Raw genomic sequence first — 16,627 nt, forward strand, 5'->3', positions numbered from 1 at the left:
AGAAGATTTGGATGAGGGTTATTTCAAGAGGGAAATTCATTTCAATCAACATATTTAAGAGTAAAAATCTAATTGCCTCACTTGGCTAAAAGAGAACATTTGGATGTTGAATTATGCAATTTCCCCTAATTTATGTTATGGGAAATTTCCCCATCGTTCTAAATATTTTTTCTAGCACAAACAGTATGGTACTGCCTGCGTGCAGAGAAAAAGAAAATCAACTAGCAATAGCATGAGCACCAAAAAAAAAAAAAGTGATTAATTATTTGTATATGAGAGCATCACGACCAGGTCCGACACCAATGTAATGGATAGGCACACCAACAAGTTCCTCTATCCTCTCGACATATTGTCGTGCAGCTTTCGGAAGATCCGAATAATTTCTGATAGAAGAAATATCGGATTGCCATCCAGGCAAAACTTCGTATTCCACCTATACACACACAAAGGAAATGAATTGCAAATTGCTTTGTATTGACCTTCTGACAAGTATGTAATAAGCTATTAAGGTAGAAAGTTTACCAACCTTCAACCGTTCGAGAAGCTGAAGATCAGCTGGGAACGATTCCACCGGTGTACCATCAACATGTTTATAAGCAACGCCTAATTTAATTTCCGGAAGATCAGATAAAACATCCAATTTGGTGAGGTTTAGAGAAGAAAAGCCGTTAATCTGACAACAGAACTTGAGAGCAACTACATCAAGCCAACCACAACGACGAGGGCGGCCAGTTGTCGTGCCAAACTCCTGCCCGGCAAACCTAAGGATATCACCGCCTTGACCCAGGATTTCGGTGGGGAAAGGACCAGAGCCAACTCTTGTGGTATATGCCTTCACCTGCACACAGTGTTTAAATTTGATGAACCATTTGATTTTATGTTTGCCTGTAATTCAAGCCACCAAGAAAAATAATAAAAAAGAATATTCACTTACAACTCCAATTAGATCACCCACAACTCTAGGAGCAATACCGAGCCCAGTACAGATTCCACCAGCTGATGGACTGGAGGAAGTTACGAAAGGATAAGTACCGAAATCAATGTCGAGCATAGTAGCTTGGCCTCCTTCCACCAATATCCTCTTCTTCTGTGCAATAGATTCATTCATTACGTGCACAGTATCAGCAATGAAAGGCTCCAACCTCTCGGCATATCTCTTGTAGTTTTCAACCTCTTCTTTGAGCACTTCTGGAGTATAATTAAAATCCGGGAACCTTGAATTCGCGTCAGATAATAGATTATGAAGCTTCTGAGGGAAAGTATCCATGTGCCTCAAGTCACTGACTCTGATACCATTCCTGTTCATCTTGCTCGAGTAAGCAGGTCCAATCCCTCTTCTAGTTGTACCGATAAATGACTTGTTAAGTTCAGCTTCCCTTAATCCATCAACTACTTGATGAAAATCAAATAGCAAATGAGCACGATCAGATACCAATATCCTCCCTTTGCAAGAAACCCCATTAGCTTCCAACCCATCGATTTCTTTGAATAAACCTGGCAAATGTACTACCACCCCATTTCCGATAACACATAGGGTCTCCTCGTTAAGGATGCCAGAAGGAACAAGGTGAAGGGCAAACTTCTTTCCCTCTGAATTGTAAATTGTATGACCAGCATTTGCTCCGCCCTGACATCAGAAAAGAATAATTAGAAACCACAAATTTGAGCTGGCTAATTAAACTCTTTATATTATCATTACACGATGTACTTGCACCCTATCTAATGACTGTGCTTATGCTGTAGGAGTATAGTAGTCATACAAAAGCATGAAACAAATCAGTAATTAGTCTCTACTGTGATATGAACAACAGAACACATGCGTGGGCAAGTCATATCAAGTTACTTCTGATCGGTAAACAAATCAGTAAATAGTCCCTATTGTGATATGAACAACCGAACTCATACTTATGTGTGATGAACAAATCAAATCTAAAAATACCATGGAGGCCTCTATGCTAGGAGTTGATTGCATTTTGCCCCCTCTACTCAAAAAAATAGAAAATTAGTCCCTGTATGTTAAATCAAAGAGCAAATGGGTCCTTTCGGTAATTTCATCCATTTGTACTATTAAAGCTAGCGTGGTTGACGGAATAATCAGAAAGTGACACATGGCGTGCCACGTGTACCTTACGCTGATGTACAAGGATTAGTTTTTAACAGTAGAACTAAATAATTTTTCAACGGAATGACCCGTTTGCTACTACTAATTTGCCCATTTTTTGAGTAGAGGGAGCAAAATGCAATCTGACTCCTAGTACAAGGGTCACCATGGTACTTTTACCAACAATCAAACTCGTATGATATGGAAGGGCAAGTCATACCATGTTACTTATGATCAGTAAACGAATCAGTAAGTAGTCCTGACTGTGATTTGAACAATCGAACCCGTATGCAAGGGCAAGTCATATCATGTTACTTATGTATGAACTGTAAAAGTTCCTAAGACTACCTAAGTCATATCAGAATATATATACACATGATATAAATCTGCTTAAAAAAACGCAAATAGCTAAAAGCTAAATATTCAAACATAAATGACTAATATAGAAGTATAATCATACAAAATATATTTCAGTCATTATTCAATAAAAAAATCAGCTACTATATGTGATATTCCGAATAACAACAAAATTAATAAGATTCCATTCCACCTCAAGCATTTCGTCGACTTGCTAAGTTACATTGCAGAATCAATTAAGCTCATTATCCAAAAATTAACAAATAATAACACTGATAATTAATAATTACTCTTTTCTAGAAAATAAATGAAATTTTTTTCTAAATACATCTAAAATGTTGCCAAAGCAAAATGATATTATAATACATTAATTAAAATAATAATAAAATGGCTTAATTTGCACATCAGTTATCATCTAATCTTCCTCGGCGAGATTGTTTTAATCATCAATAATTCAAAAATAAAATGCATATAAAAATAGGCGTATAGGAGTAGTACCTGACAGCGAGCAACGATGTCGAAGTGTTGAGCCAAGATATCAACAAGCTTGCCTTTGCCTTCATCACCCCATTGAGATCCCAACACACCGGAAACCTGACTCAGCGAACCGATTCGATTCAGAGACTCGCTGGAAGCTGACTCGGCAACGCTCAAAGAAGAGGAGGCGACGGGCTTCAAGGAACAGAAAACGAAGTTACGGCGGTGGTGTTGAAAGTGGAGAGTGGGCCGCCGGTAGCAACACCGGGAGGTGGCGACTGGGGTGGGGTCGAGTACGAGAGATGAGCAATTCATTGTTAAATAAAAACAGGCAATGAGGCGAGGGTTTTGGTTTTTGAAGGCAACAGAGAGAATGAAGTTTTAAAGGAGTTTTTACGCTAAAATTTAGGTCAGCTCTTGGGAGCCGTTAGATCTAATATTTTAAAATCTGAACCGTTTAAATAAAGAAAAAAATCTAAAAAAATAAGGGTACCCTACTTGCTATAATATGGTCACTTAACTATTCAATCCGTTCTATTTTAGTTATTTTAACTATTAATTTTTTCGATTTAGTAACTTAATCTTTTTGAGTTGAATATTTTAGTCACTTTCCTCTTACTTGTGGATAACTCGAAAGTCTTACGTGGGCTTTTTATTGGCTCAATAATAAATTTAGCCTTATAATATTTATATATTTTATCAACTTGATCACAAATAAAAAATTTAACAAATTTAACATTCAATGTTTACAAATTTTAGAATTAAAATTAAAATGAAAAATTCTCGTGGCTAAATTTGTTGACTTTTTATATTTAGGATCAAATTGATAACATTTGAGGCTAAATTTATTATTAAACTAATAAAAAACTCACGTTAACGGTAACTAACAAGAGAGTAACTAAAATATTTAATTTCAAAAGTTGAATGACTAAATTAAAAAATTAATAGTTAATTGACCAAAATAAAATCAATTGCATAGTTAGGTGATCGTTTTGTAGTTTATCCAAATAAGGATAAAAGCATAGAAATCTCGGTTAAAAGAAGGCTTAAATTCCTTCGATACGGATTTAATCATTACACTTTATTTTGGTCATTTTAGTCCGGTTCTTTATGAATTTTAAAATTTTAATTTATTATTTTCAAAATTTAATATGACAAACATATTATCACATATATAATACCATGTCATATTGCTATTTAAATATATTACTCATAAAAAAAGTCAGTTATGGATTTAAAGACTAACGCTTGTGTTGATGTCGAAATTTCAAAAAATATAAGGACTAATAATCATATAATTGAATAACATGGACTAAATCAACAACTTTAGGCATAGTACCAAGGATGTTTGAACCAAACAAAACCGGCCGACTAGGGTCCCAATCCAAAGAATGGTTCTGAATCGATTAGATCGAGAATCGACACAGAACCAGTTGAACTAGTTAAAACAAATGGTTGAATCGACAGTTAAACTGGATTTTTCATTTTTCATTTTTAATAATTTTTAATCGAACCAGTTGGACTGGTTCGACTACCAATGTAGTCTAAAAAACATTGTACACGGCTAATAGCAAAATTTAACCAAACAATTTTAATTTCTATTGTTTGACCCGCATTAAAATTTTAAAATTTAGAAAGTAAAAAGACTAAAATTGATTAATTCAAAAAGTACAAAAATTAAAATTGAACAAAACTAAATTAACAACTTATGCAAAGTAGAAAGACTAATAATAGAATTTAACAAAAAAAAATCCAAGAAAGTACCAAAATAAAATCCAACCGTCCAAGACAAAATTCGATTTTTTGTTGGCAGTTGACAAAAAAAACTTTAAAAAAAAACAAAATTATTTGAATTATTACACTCGGAATTAAAATATTTATAACATATAAAACTTAAAATTATTTGAATCCATCATAACCCGCTTGACTCGATTTGAACTCAAATCCCAAAAGTCTAAACCTGAAAAAATTTGAGTTTTAAAAAACTCGAGTCCGAAAAAATTTGAGCTTGTAACAAATCTGAACTCGAAAAAACTTGAACTTAAATTAACCTAAACCCGAAATAAACTCAATCCGAGTTCGCCCGTTTTCTAACTCTACTTGATATTAATTAAAAGGGAAAAAAAAGAGATAAATATCAATTTATAGATGAAATTTATTGCAATATGATTTAATCCACGAATTACTAACATTATTATTCCATATTTAAGTTATAAATGAAAATAAAATGAATATATTATTTTAAATTCAACATAAATATAATATAATTAAATTATTTCACATCTACTGTATGAGTGAAAAACAAAATTATATAATAAATATATTTATAAAAATTGATATGAATAAAATATTAGCTTTTTTGTTAGAAAACAGGTTAAGTTTTAGTTGAGATGGTAAATTATAAATTTTAAAATTATAGAAGTTTGGGTAAACTACATCATAGGTCATGATAATTTTCTTTTTGATCACCAACTATGATTCTGTTTTAAATTGGTCATCTAACTAATTGAGATTGTATTTTTGGTCCATTTCATTAATTGCACTAACGGGAGAGTGACATGGTAGTTGAAAATTGATATAATAACAAATTTAGCCTTCAAATTTGATATATTATATCGATTTAGTCATAATTTAAAAAAATTAACCTTCAAGATTTACAAATGGGTTTAATTTGATCCTAATTCTAAAAATTCAAAAAAAAAATACATAAATATTTAACAAATTAAAACTTATATTAATATTAAATAAAAATTAAAAAACCTCTCTCCCACTGTTTCTTCCCTAAATTGGCCACCTAACTAATCTAGAGTGTAATTTTTTATCCTAATTCAAGGTGATGGGGAGGGAGGGGGGACGGTGGGGGAAGGGTTTTTTTAATTTTTATTTGATATTAATATAAAATTCAAATTCAAATTTATTATTATTATTTAAAATATTTGTGTATTTTTATATGTTTTTTTGAAAATTTTAGAATTAAGGTCAAATTGATATCATTCGTAAATTTTGAAGTTAAGTTTTTAAAATTATGATTAAGTCGACATAATATGTAAAAGTTAAGGTTAAATGTGTTATTATTCCAATTTTTCAACAGCCATGTCACCCTCTTGTTAGTGCAATTAACGTAAATGGACCAAAAAATACAATCTCGATTAGTTGGTTGACCAATTTAATAAAAAATTATAGTTGAGTGATAAAACAAAAGAAACAAATTCATAGCTGGTTGACGAATTTAAAAAAATCAATGTTAGAGATTAGAGAAAAAAATTATTTAAATTATGATTAGCAGACTCATGATGTTCAAAGTTGTTTAATGCAAAAAAAAAAAAACCTATAGAGGAGAAGAGGAAAGAGAGTCTTCGATTGATGTAGGCGGTGCAAAAGGAGAAAGTCATACAACAACGATTCGATTTTGCCTTTTTTTTGTCCCAAGTAATTAAGCGGCTAACGAAAATATGATATGGCTACTTTTTAAATTATCATAATAACAAAAATTAGAATCATTTAAAATATGTTTTTTTTTCACGTATAACGTATTCATTCATTTAGTTATTAAATTTATTAAAATATATAAATTTATGCTTTTTACATTATTAAAAAATTAGATGGCAATTAGATACTTTTAGACAAATTCGGTTATATATTAACCTAAAATATAATATGTAAAAATTAAAACCAAACTGAATGTTTACATTGTACACAAACAGGGTACTAATATAAGAGTAAAATGCAAAATTTAATTCTATAAAAATGACAAAAGAGAGTGTTTCCAAATTAATTATTGGAATCAATATTGACTTTAACAAGGTTAAAAAACACCTGTGAATAGTAAAAAGAATTAGGAAAAAAATTAAGCTAAAAAAATGGGATAAAAAGAATGATGTGGGTATGAAAAAATTATGTAGGTATCCTATTTTTTTGACTCAAGAGATCCATATCCAAATGGGTTCTTACTGGCCCAGTTCCATTGATCCTTGCACATCTCTTCAATGCCATACTTTGCTCTGTGAATACATCCAAAGTTCAACAATATGAGTGGTGTTTGACAACATGATGTATGCAAGCAGATACTGAAGCTACAATAATATATGTAAAGCTCTTACTTCCATTTCAATTCAGTCTCGGCCTTTTTTATTGAAGCATAAACGACTTCGGCATCGCCGGGTCGACGTCCGGCTATTTGAAGAGGGATTTTCTGATAAATACCATGAATAACAAAAAGTACAAGTCAATATATGAAAATGATAAAGAAAACTACACAAGGGATCATTTACCTTCCCCGATGCCTTTTCAAATGCAGTAACCATTTCTAAAACTGATGTTCCCTTTCCTGTTCCCAAGTTGTATACCTCACAACCTGTGATTGAATAGGTAATGAGGACCAATTCTACTGAATTTTGAACTTCAATATGTATACTATGTTATATAATGCAGATATACCTATTTTAGGATCAGATAGTTTTTTTAATGCAGCAATGTGGCCATCTGCTAAATCAACAACATGGATGTAATCACGAACCTGAAAAGACACAAGGAATATGAATGAAACAAGATTCATTGGAACCTAAGAAGGTGTCATACAGAAAAAATCTTACCCCGGTACCATCCTTGGTTGAATAATCCTTTCCAAACACTGTCAATGCTTGCCGCCTACCAACAGCAACTTGTTGTACAAAGGGCATGAGATTGTTTGGAGTACCCCGGGGATCCTCACCTATGTGGCCACTGGGATGAGCACCAACCGGATTAAAATATCTTAGTAGTATGATCTTCCACTGAGAATCAGAATTCCGGAGATCGCGGCAAATCTCTTCAATGAAAAGCTGAACCACCATGTCAGGTATGATTAGATGACACTATTCCTTGAGCTGCTAAATAGTATGCACTTAAATGCTCATTGCATACCTTGGTTCGTCCGTATGGATTCACTGCAGACAGGGGGAACTCTTCTGTACAAGGAACCTTCTTTGGCCAGCCATAAACAGTAGCAGATGATGAAAAGACAAGCTGCAATGTATCATATTAGATCGATCAACTTGTAAAACTCAAGAAGCCAAAACAATCCATAAACTGAATCTTGGTTCAATCTCTGGTGCTAAAGATGCCAAAAGGGAAAAAAGAGAGCAAAACAAGGGAGGGAAAGAAATGTACATTTTTACATCCATGTGCAGCCATGACTTCCAACAGGGTAATTGTCCCAACGATATTGTTGTCATGATAGAGCAATGGTTTACTTACACTTTCACCAACTGCCTTTAGTCCAGCAAAATGAATCACAGCATCAAATCTGATAATGTAATAACCTTTGAAATTTGAGCAAGTAGACAAGGCACAATAAAAAACCAACATATAATATAAATTCCTGACAGTACTTTGTCTGAGCAAATACTTTTTGAATGGCTGCTCTATCACGAAGGTCCACCTGCAGTTCAAACCAGTGGTCCAAATATTACTTAATACATCAATCACTTCATGATTCTTGTTAAATTTGGGACAACAATACAGCAGCACATGATGGATTTGATTTATGCAGACAAATCCCAATGTATATTAATTGAAGCAAAAACATAATAATAAAGACCCTTCAACAGCTTTCCAGATGCTAACAATTAATTACCAGAGAAATAATTATGTTTAAAGCTTTTAAATATCATCAAGAAAAACAATCAATAGATCTAATCATTTCCCAATCAAAGAGTCCTTCCATATATATATATATATATTAAAAAGGTAAAATACAGATCAAAAGACATAGGAAAAACACTTTTGGGTACCGACAATAAAATAATACTATTGAAACAAAAACAAAACCCAAAGGACTATATTATTATATTTTTATATTTAAGGAATATTTGTGAAATTTTTAATTTTGCAAGTAAAATAAAATCCGCCGAGTCTCTTTTAAACTTTTAAGTATTACTAATTAATATATTGATTGAGTCTTAACTTGATTGACATAGATATTATTTGTGTCGAATATAAATTTAAATGCGCATTATTCTCTGTACTTAATTCTAAACATGTCACCGAAATTAGTCTACTATTTGCAATTATTTCAACAGTTTTTTTTTTTTTTGTGTGTGTAAAAAGAATTAAACATCATATCACCGAAATTTTACAACGCAACACGTTGCCGGCTATAGCAAATTCGATTAATCAAATTTAAACTAATTAGACTAAATTAACAATGAATACACAAAGATTAAATGAGATTTCTTAGCGACCAGGGGCATGGCCCCTAAAACTGTAAATTTTCAATTGAGGTGTTCGATAATTTATAAAAGTTTAAATTAATAATGATAAAATTGTATTTCGACCCTTCAATGATAAAAATTTAATTACATTTTAAAAATTATAAATATAATAAATATAAAAACATATAATTTAATTCCCAGAATTTTCTGCCTGCGCAACTAAATCTAGCATTAACATAGTTACAAAACTACACCTCTTCAAAATTTTTTTATTTAAATGAAAACAAAACGTAAATAGGTGAATTCAATCGTTCAACGAACCTGATAAAAGGAAAGGTTCCTGCCGAATTCACCGGCGAGTTCTTTGACTCTCTTGAGAGCAACATCCGAGGAATTGTCGAGATTATCAACAACCACCGTTTTGTAACCGCTTAACAACAACTGCAACACCGTGTGGCTCCCGATATAACCGGCTCCGCCGGTCACCAAAATAGTCTTCGACATATTCGATCCAATCAAAACCAAAAAAAAGGAAAGAAGAAGAAACTGAGAGAAGAGGCGCACCTAACAGAAGGCTAATAATAATTCTTTGAAATTAAAAGGGTTTAATCTTATTAAAGAGTGAAGAGAATTAAAACGAAAAAAATAGAAGAGAAAAGAAAAGAAAGAGAGATTCTGCGAACGCTTCCGTTTCAAGAAGATGGGAAAAAGAGAGTGAATGAGAAGAATGGCCACGTGGAGTGAACAGGGCGGAAATATAAAGGCCGGGGAGGCTCCTTATGACGTGGGGATTTTGGATGGGATGGGTTTTTGGAGTAAACTATTCTTCTTCTTCTGCTGCTGCTGCTGCTTTTACATTTATCGCTGCTAAAATGTAAACCTTTATTGTGTAAGGTGTGAGCGAAGGAGGTAAGCTAAATAAAAGGGCAGAGGAATGGACAAGTAATAGAATAGAAGGTGAAGAAATTCACAGCTCATATTTGGTATGCTTCATTTTGTCTTTATAGTTACAGCCTCCTTGATCCCCCATTATTCTTAGAGTAGAGAATCTGACAGCCATCGATAAGGACTGGGGGCGGTCCATTTTCATGCCTACTAATTTAATATCTCCATATTTTAGTTTTTTCTTGGGTAAATTACGTCTGAGGTTACTAAACTATTAGTATATTTACGTTTTGATTATTTAATTTCAAAAAGTTATAAAATGGTTATTGAACTATTCGAAAACTAGCGAGCTCCAAGTAATAATTCAACGATTGGTATGACGGGTCAGTACTCATCAACGAGTAGAATAATATACCTTAGATCCTAAGTATATATATGATTGTCAACGTCAAAGATCGGAGAAAAAACTTGTTTGAATTTAGGTTCGCGGATTTATGATGTTCAAAGTTGTTTCATTAAACAAAGCGAACTAAAGAAGAGAAAGGAAATGAGAACTTTCGATTGGTGTAGATAGTGTAAACAGTGAAGGCCATACATTAATAATTTTAACAGTCCAGTAACTTAAATGAAAGCTTTCGAATAGTTCAATGACCATTTTGTAATTTTTTAAAGTTGAGTAAGCAAAATATAAACTTATTAATAATTAAGTGATCTCGGGTGCAATTAACCATTTTTTTTTAAAGAAGGAAAAGAAATTATGATTCTCATATGTGTTATAAACTCACTTTTAGTTGTACCGACGGGAAAGTGCAAAACCTGTGAAATAAATAAATAAAATAAAAAGAGCTCCACATGGTTTTAGAAAACAATGAATATTTGATTGAAATAAAAAAAATTAAAGTTTCTTGAAGATAAAATAAAATAAAATAAAACATTAAAAATAATTTTTAAATTAAAAGTTGAAGCTATGAATTTTAATTTTAATTTAATTAATGAATTGAAATTGGTAAAAAATTAAATTAAATTGATGATATCTAATTCAATATTTATTTATACATCTAATTATTGTTCAATAAAATTGAGTAATTAATTTTTTAAAAATATATATCGTGAGCTTTTATTAACCAACATCAATAATTTGTATATAATCATATTTATGAATACAATCGAATTAATTAGTGTCAAGCAGATTGAATTTTAATTCAATTGGCATGGACATTGTTGGTAATACAGGAGGAAGTGAGTTTGAGTACGGTGAAGCGCATTATCCTCCTATTTATGAGTTGGGGAGGGACTATAAGTAGTTCTAAACATTGTGTAAAAATGAACTAATATAGTCAAAACATATAATAAGATTATTCAAAAAAGGACACGTGTCAAACAAAATCTTAATAATCAAATATAAAAATAAAAAAATAAAAAAATCCCAAACCACCATATTATAGAAATATAAATTTTGAGCATCAAGAATCTCATGTCACATCACATGATATAAAATTTATAATACCACCAAAAATGAATGATTTAATGGATGACAAAAAGAAGGTTCATTGGACTTTTTAAACTCAAATTTGGCATTAGGAGTTTTTTACCAAATTATTATAAAAAATAAAAATATATCAAAATATTATATATATATTTTATTTACCAAAATATACAAAAAAAAAAAGACTGATGGAGGGAAAGAGAATGGCGGCACCAATGGTGGCACCACTAAAGTTTAAATGTGGCTAATTACCTTCTAAGCCCTCTTTATTTATTATTTTCTTTTTATTCCCCTTCAACTCACTTTTTTATTTAATAAACAAGCCCTCAACCTATTTTTGTAGTCAAATAAGCTCTAAATCTATGATTTTTACTCATAAAAGCCCTTTATTTTATTATTAAAGTAAATATATTTTATGTTTATGTGAATTTGATGAGAATAATTTATTAAATAAAAAATTTACTAAATTTGATGATAATAGTTTATAATTATAATTTATTTTTCTATTTGGGTTACATTTATGGGTGGTCAGTTTTATTATTACTTTTGGTTTTTCAATAAAAGGTGCCTGGTATTTCTATTAATTTTTTAATTAAATCTAATATTAGTTAAGTGATAATTAAGATACTTAGAATTCTAATTAAGTAATAATTAACTCTACTTTACTTTAATAAAAGTAGCATTCAAATTTTTAACTAATAACAATAAATTATAATTATAATTATCACAATTTTTTTGTCTTTTTCCTATATTTTATGCTTAGAATTCTATTTAAATAACAATTCTATTTTAAAATTAGCACAATATTTTTAATAATAATTGCAGTTTAAATTATAATTATTTTGAAATATATAATTCTCACAACTTCTATTAAATTATAATTATTTTAAATTTATAAAAAGTATTTATATATATAAAATATTTTATTTAATTAAAAACTTGAATTCTTATTATTTTAAATTCATCCAATTATATTCAATGATTTTATAGATTTATAGTTTTATTAATTAATAATATACTATGTTTTTTAAGTAGAGCCTTTATAATATATGACCAAATTAATTAATTTGACATTAATATATTATTTTTTAATTATATTAATAAATTATTATTCTAATGTAGTTTAGTAATATAATTAACAATAAAGGATATTTTTGTCGGTTCAAAAGTTTTTCAAGACTCATGCTTTTATATATATTATAGATAGATATTTTTATGATTTTTATCGGAGATATGAAAGATTAAATCACAACTTGTCATATTTCATCATCTAATTGGTCCGTTAATTGATTTTAATGGTTAATGTAACGAAATGTGAAAATTATTAATGCAAGAGCTTAGTTAATTTTCAGGTTAATGATAATGGCTCAACTGGGTTCAAATTAAGTCAAGGGGCTTAGTAACTTTTTTTGGTTTTTTCTTAAGGGACTATTATAGCTATAAGCCTTTGATAAACATAATTTTTTTTAGTTAATAAATTATTCTCATCAAATTCACATAAACATAAAATATATTTACTTTAATAATAAAATAAAGGGCTTTATGAGTAAAAATCATAGATTAAGAGCTTATTTAACTACAAAAATAGGTTGAGGGCTTGTTTATTAAATAAAAAAGTGAGTTGAAGGGGAATAAAAAGAAAATAATAAATAAGGAGGGCTTAGAAGGTAATTAGCCACATTTCAACTTTAGTGGTGCCAATGAGAATGGCACCAGTGGTGCCGCCATTCTCTTCCCCCCACCAGCCTCTTTTTTTTTTGTATATATTTTTTATAATAATTTAGTAAAAAACCCCTATTCTGAGCCAATGGAAAATTTAAAAAATTGAAATAGGAAGCTTGTAAAATTAATTAATTTGGATCTTAAGTATTCAAAAATTGGTTGATGATTTTATTTTGAAAAAATTAGAATTTTTTTTTCTTTAGTGAAAAAAATTCCAATTTTTTTAAAATTAAATGGTCGATCAATTTCTTTTAATAAAAAAAACAAATATCTAATACATAAATAATTAAATATTTTAATACACTTTTCAAATAATGCTTTAGTTAAAATGATAAAATTAATTGTTTTAGATTTATTATGTCTTGAGGTCAAATCTCATTATAATTTAGTTTTTATTGATTTTATATAAAATATAAAAAATTATGATAATAATTAACTTAACCTATTTTGTATATAAAAGGATATTTTAATGATTTTTAGTTGAATTGGTGCCCAATTAACTCGTTACACCAATTTAGTCGAGGCCTAAAAAATTATGTAATAAATAGATTCGTTAAAAGTTTATATAAAACCAAATAATCCTATGTTTAAATCTATATAAAACCAAATAACCCTATGTCCGATTCGATATAAAATCAAACCAAAATAATTGAATTGATGCCTAGTTGATTATATACTCATAATAATACAACTTACATTAAGGGTGAGTAAAATCCGATTCGATTCGAAAAATTCGATAAAAATTTTAATTTTGAATTAAATAGTTCGAGATATTGAATCAACTCGAATAAAAAATCAAAATTTTCTGTTTAACTCGAATATGAATTACACAATTCGAGTTATCTAAAAATATGAATAAGAAAAGGCAAAATTACGTCGTTCTGATAAATATTTACCTATTAAGTTAAAAGACAAAACCATTATATTGTTTATATATATAGTTAAATAAGATTGTACTTCGTCTACTAGTTAAATAATCGGTCCATGTAAACACAACATTGAGTATAAATAATAAGATTTGTTAACTCGATTCAAAGCTTTTTGACTCGATTCGGAAAAATTTAAATTGAGTTCGGTTGCTAAAATAGGATTTATCAACTTGACTAACTTGAAAATTTTCCTCGACTCGATCGATTGCTCACCTCTAATTACATTCTAGACTATAGATACACAAATATATAAAAATCTATAAATATAAAATATTCACGTATGAAAATTAAAATATAAAAAGAGAAATTATAGTAGCAACCTGTAATCCCTTTATAGGCAATGATTAGGGAAGTAAGGTGGTATGTTGTCCATGTTTTTGTTGCCACCCATGTTTCCCGCATCTTTATCCAGCTGTGTAGTTATTGAAATGTTTCAAATGGTATTGAACTATTGTTTAAATTTTTCAAAGTTGATGCCCCAAATTTTGACCAATCCAGCCAGGACAAGAATGTTATGCACAGCCTAACTAACTACATGTGTCGCCCATTGGTTAGCCATAGAAACTGAGTTCTTCAGGGCACTGAAAACGGAAAAAATTTGGAAAATATTGTTCACATTTGGCCAGAAATGCAAATAAAATATTTCAGGCTTCCTCAGCAGAAAAGCTTGTTCTGTTTACAAGCTCAAGTTGGGGTTGGCTGAAACACCAGCAGCAATGGACAATGGTGCAGAAAAGCTTGTTGTTTTTACAAGCTCAAGTTAAGTTGGGCCGGGTTGGCTGAGCAACACCAGCAGCAATGGACAATGGTACAAATGGGTGCATGTTACATTACAACTTTCTCAAAAAAGACCCAGAATCAGAATGATTAAAAAAAGGAACATATTTTTTTACGGGTATTGAAAACCTGGTCCATACATAGTCCATATACCTCCTAACCGGAAGAAACTCCAACTCTGGCATATTTATCGATCATTCTAAGAGTATCAGATACCCTTAACGATGGTTGCCAAGGCAAAGCTCTAACGGGAGAGACAAAAGGAAGAGGCGTTGTTGTATACAAAATTTTGGGTGAAAGTTTTCTGTTTGGAGGAGGAGCGAGACAACAAAGATGAAGAAATGCTAATTAAAAATACAGTGGAGGCATGGAGGTGCGGGGAATCGAACCCCGTGCCTCTCGCATGCGAAGCGAGCGCTCTACCATATGAGCTACACCCCCTCATTGTTTGGTTTGAAAGCTACGTAATTTTTTAATATAATCATTATGGGTAAGTTGCCACAAATCTTATGTAGTGCTTTACATTAGAGTTGGCAAAACAAGCACGAGCATGAAAGCTCACCCGTGTCGATCCAACCTATAACGATTCAATTTTAAGAAAGCTCAAGTTCGTAAGGGATCCGAGTCTGAGAAAGCCTAAGTTTAAGAAAACTCGAGCCCATAACAGGTTCAAGTTCGAGATTAATTTGGCCTGAGCCCAATATAAATTCAACTCAAAGTCCAAGAAAGCCCGACTTTATGACTGAAGAACCATAATAGACATTAATAATTAATATAATTTTATCATATTACTTAAAATAAAAATAAAATATAAATAAAGGATAACTTTTTTTTTTTGAAAATGTATTCATACATATTGCATATTTATATTAAAATTTTATTAATAGAAAAAAGTAAATAATAAATTTTTATATTAAATTATAAAGTGAAATAAAAATTGAAAAACATTGATTTAATATAATATTTTTTTAATAATCTCATTTTAAATTCTGATCATACCTGCTCTTTTTGACACAATGCATATAACTACCCGTAGCCCCTCCCCATCTCATAAATAGGAGGATAATGTGCTTTAGCATATTCGAATCCACATCCTCCTACATTAGCAACAATGTTCATGCCAATCAAGTTAAGACTCAATCGAATCGAGTCGAGTGAAATGAAATTCAAGTCGAGTCAAATCAAATTGAGTGAAATTGTTTGAGTTAAATTAAAAAATTAAACATGTCAAATTAAAATATTGTTACAATATAAATAATTCTATGTTAGAGAACATAAATTTGAAACCACATATATTTGAAAACTTAAAAAAAAACTTTAATATGATAAACATGAATCATTAATTAACTTATTTAGGTGGTCAAAATTATTATTTTAGAAAATTTTAAAATTTTAACTTTCTTTATATATTCTTTGGAATTTTTTAAAATTTTATATATTTTTAAAAATATGAATTTTGAATTTTTATAAATATTTTGAAATTTAAAATTATTTTGATTTTTAATTTGTAATTTTGTTGAGAGAAAGACAAATTTATTCATTTTCAAAATTGACAGCAATCAAAAGGGTAATTACACCAATTTGTTATTCAAATTATTCGAGTTGTAAAATTCAACTCGACTCGAACTTGAAACTCAAATTATTTATTCAAGCTGACTCGAAAAAATCGAATAACTCAATTCGATTAACTCGAAAATTAATT

At 30.1% G+C, this 16,627-nt stretch overlaps 2 protein-coding genes and 1 non-coding gene across 3 annotated transcripts; all 3 read right to left on the bottom strand.

The window, feature by feature from the left end:
• Positions 1-18: 18 nt before the first annotated feature.
• Positions 19-3,300, bottom strand: LOC105786386 (adenylosuccinate synthetase 2, chloroplastic). The gene is made up of 4 exons (XM_012612776.2): positions 2,957-3,300; positions 935-1,627; positions 527-838; positions 19-433 (listed from the first exon to the last, which is right to left on the bottom strand). The coding sequence occupies exons 1-4, from the start codon at positions 3,248-3,250 to the stop codon at positions 263-265; spliced, it is 1,470 nt and encodes a 489-aa protein (XP_012468230.1). The 5' UTR covers positions 3,251-3,300; the 3' UTR covers positions 19-262.
• Positions 3,301-6,619: 3,319 nt separating this feature from the next.
• Positions 6,620-10,099, bottom strand: LOC105786387 (UDP-glucose 4-epimerase GEPI48). The gene is made up of 9 exons (XM_012612777.2): positions 9,448-10,099; positions 8,305-8,354; positions 8,084-8,219; positions 7,838-7,939; positions 7,528-7,755; positions 7,373-7,451; positions 7,207-7,289; positions 7,036-7,127; positions 6,620-6,936 (listed from the first exon to the last, which is right to left on the bottom strand). Exons 1-9 carry the CDS (start codon positions 9,628-9,630, stop codon positions 6,843-6,845), a joined length of 1,047 nt encoding a protein of 348 aa, XP_012468231.1. The 5' UTR covers positions 9,631-10,099; the 3' UTR covers positions 6,620-6,842.
• Positions 10,100-15,293: 5,194 nt separating this feature from the next.
• On the bottom strand, positions 15,294-15,366 carry TRNAA-CGC (transfer RNA alanine (anticodon CGC)). Its single transcript has one exon. It is a non-coding gene; the product is annotated as a tRNA-Ala (tRNA).
• Between the last annotated feature and the right edge of the window lie 1,261 nt (positions 15,367-16,627).

The sequence above is a fragment of the Gossypium raimondii genome, chromosome 1, assembly GCF_025698545.1.
Source record: "Gossypium raimondii isolate GPD5lz chromosome 1, ASM2569854v1, whole genome shotgun sequence".
Taxonomy (NCBI): domain Eukaryota; kingdom Viridiplantae; phylum Streptophyta; class Magnoliopsida; order Malvales; family Malvaceae; genus Gossypium; species Gossypium raimondii.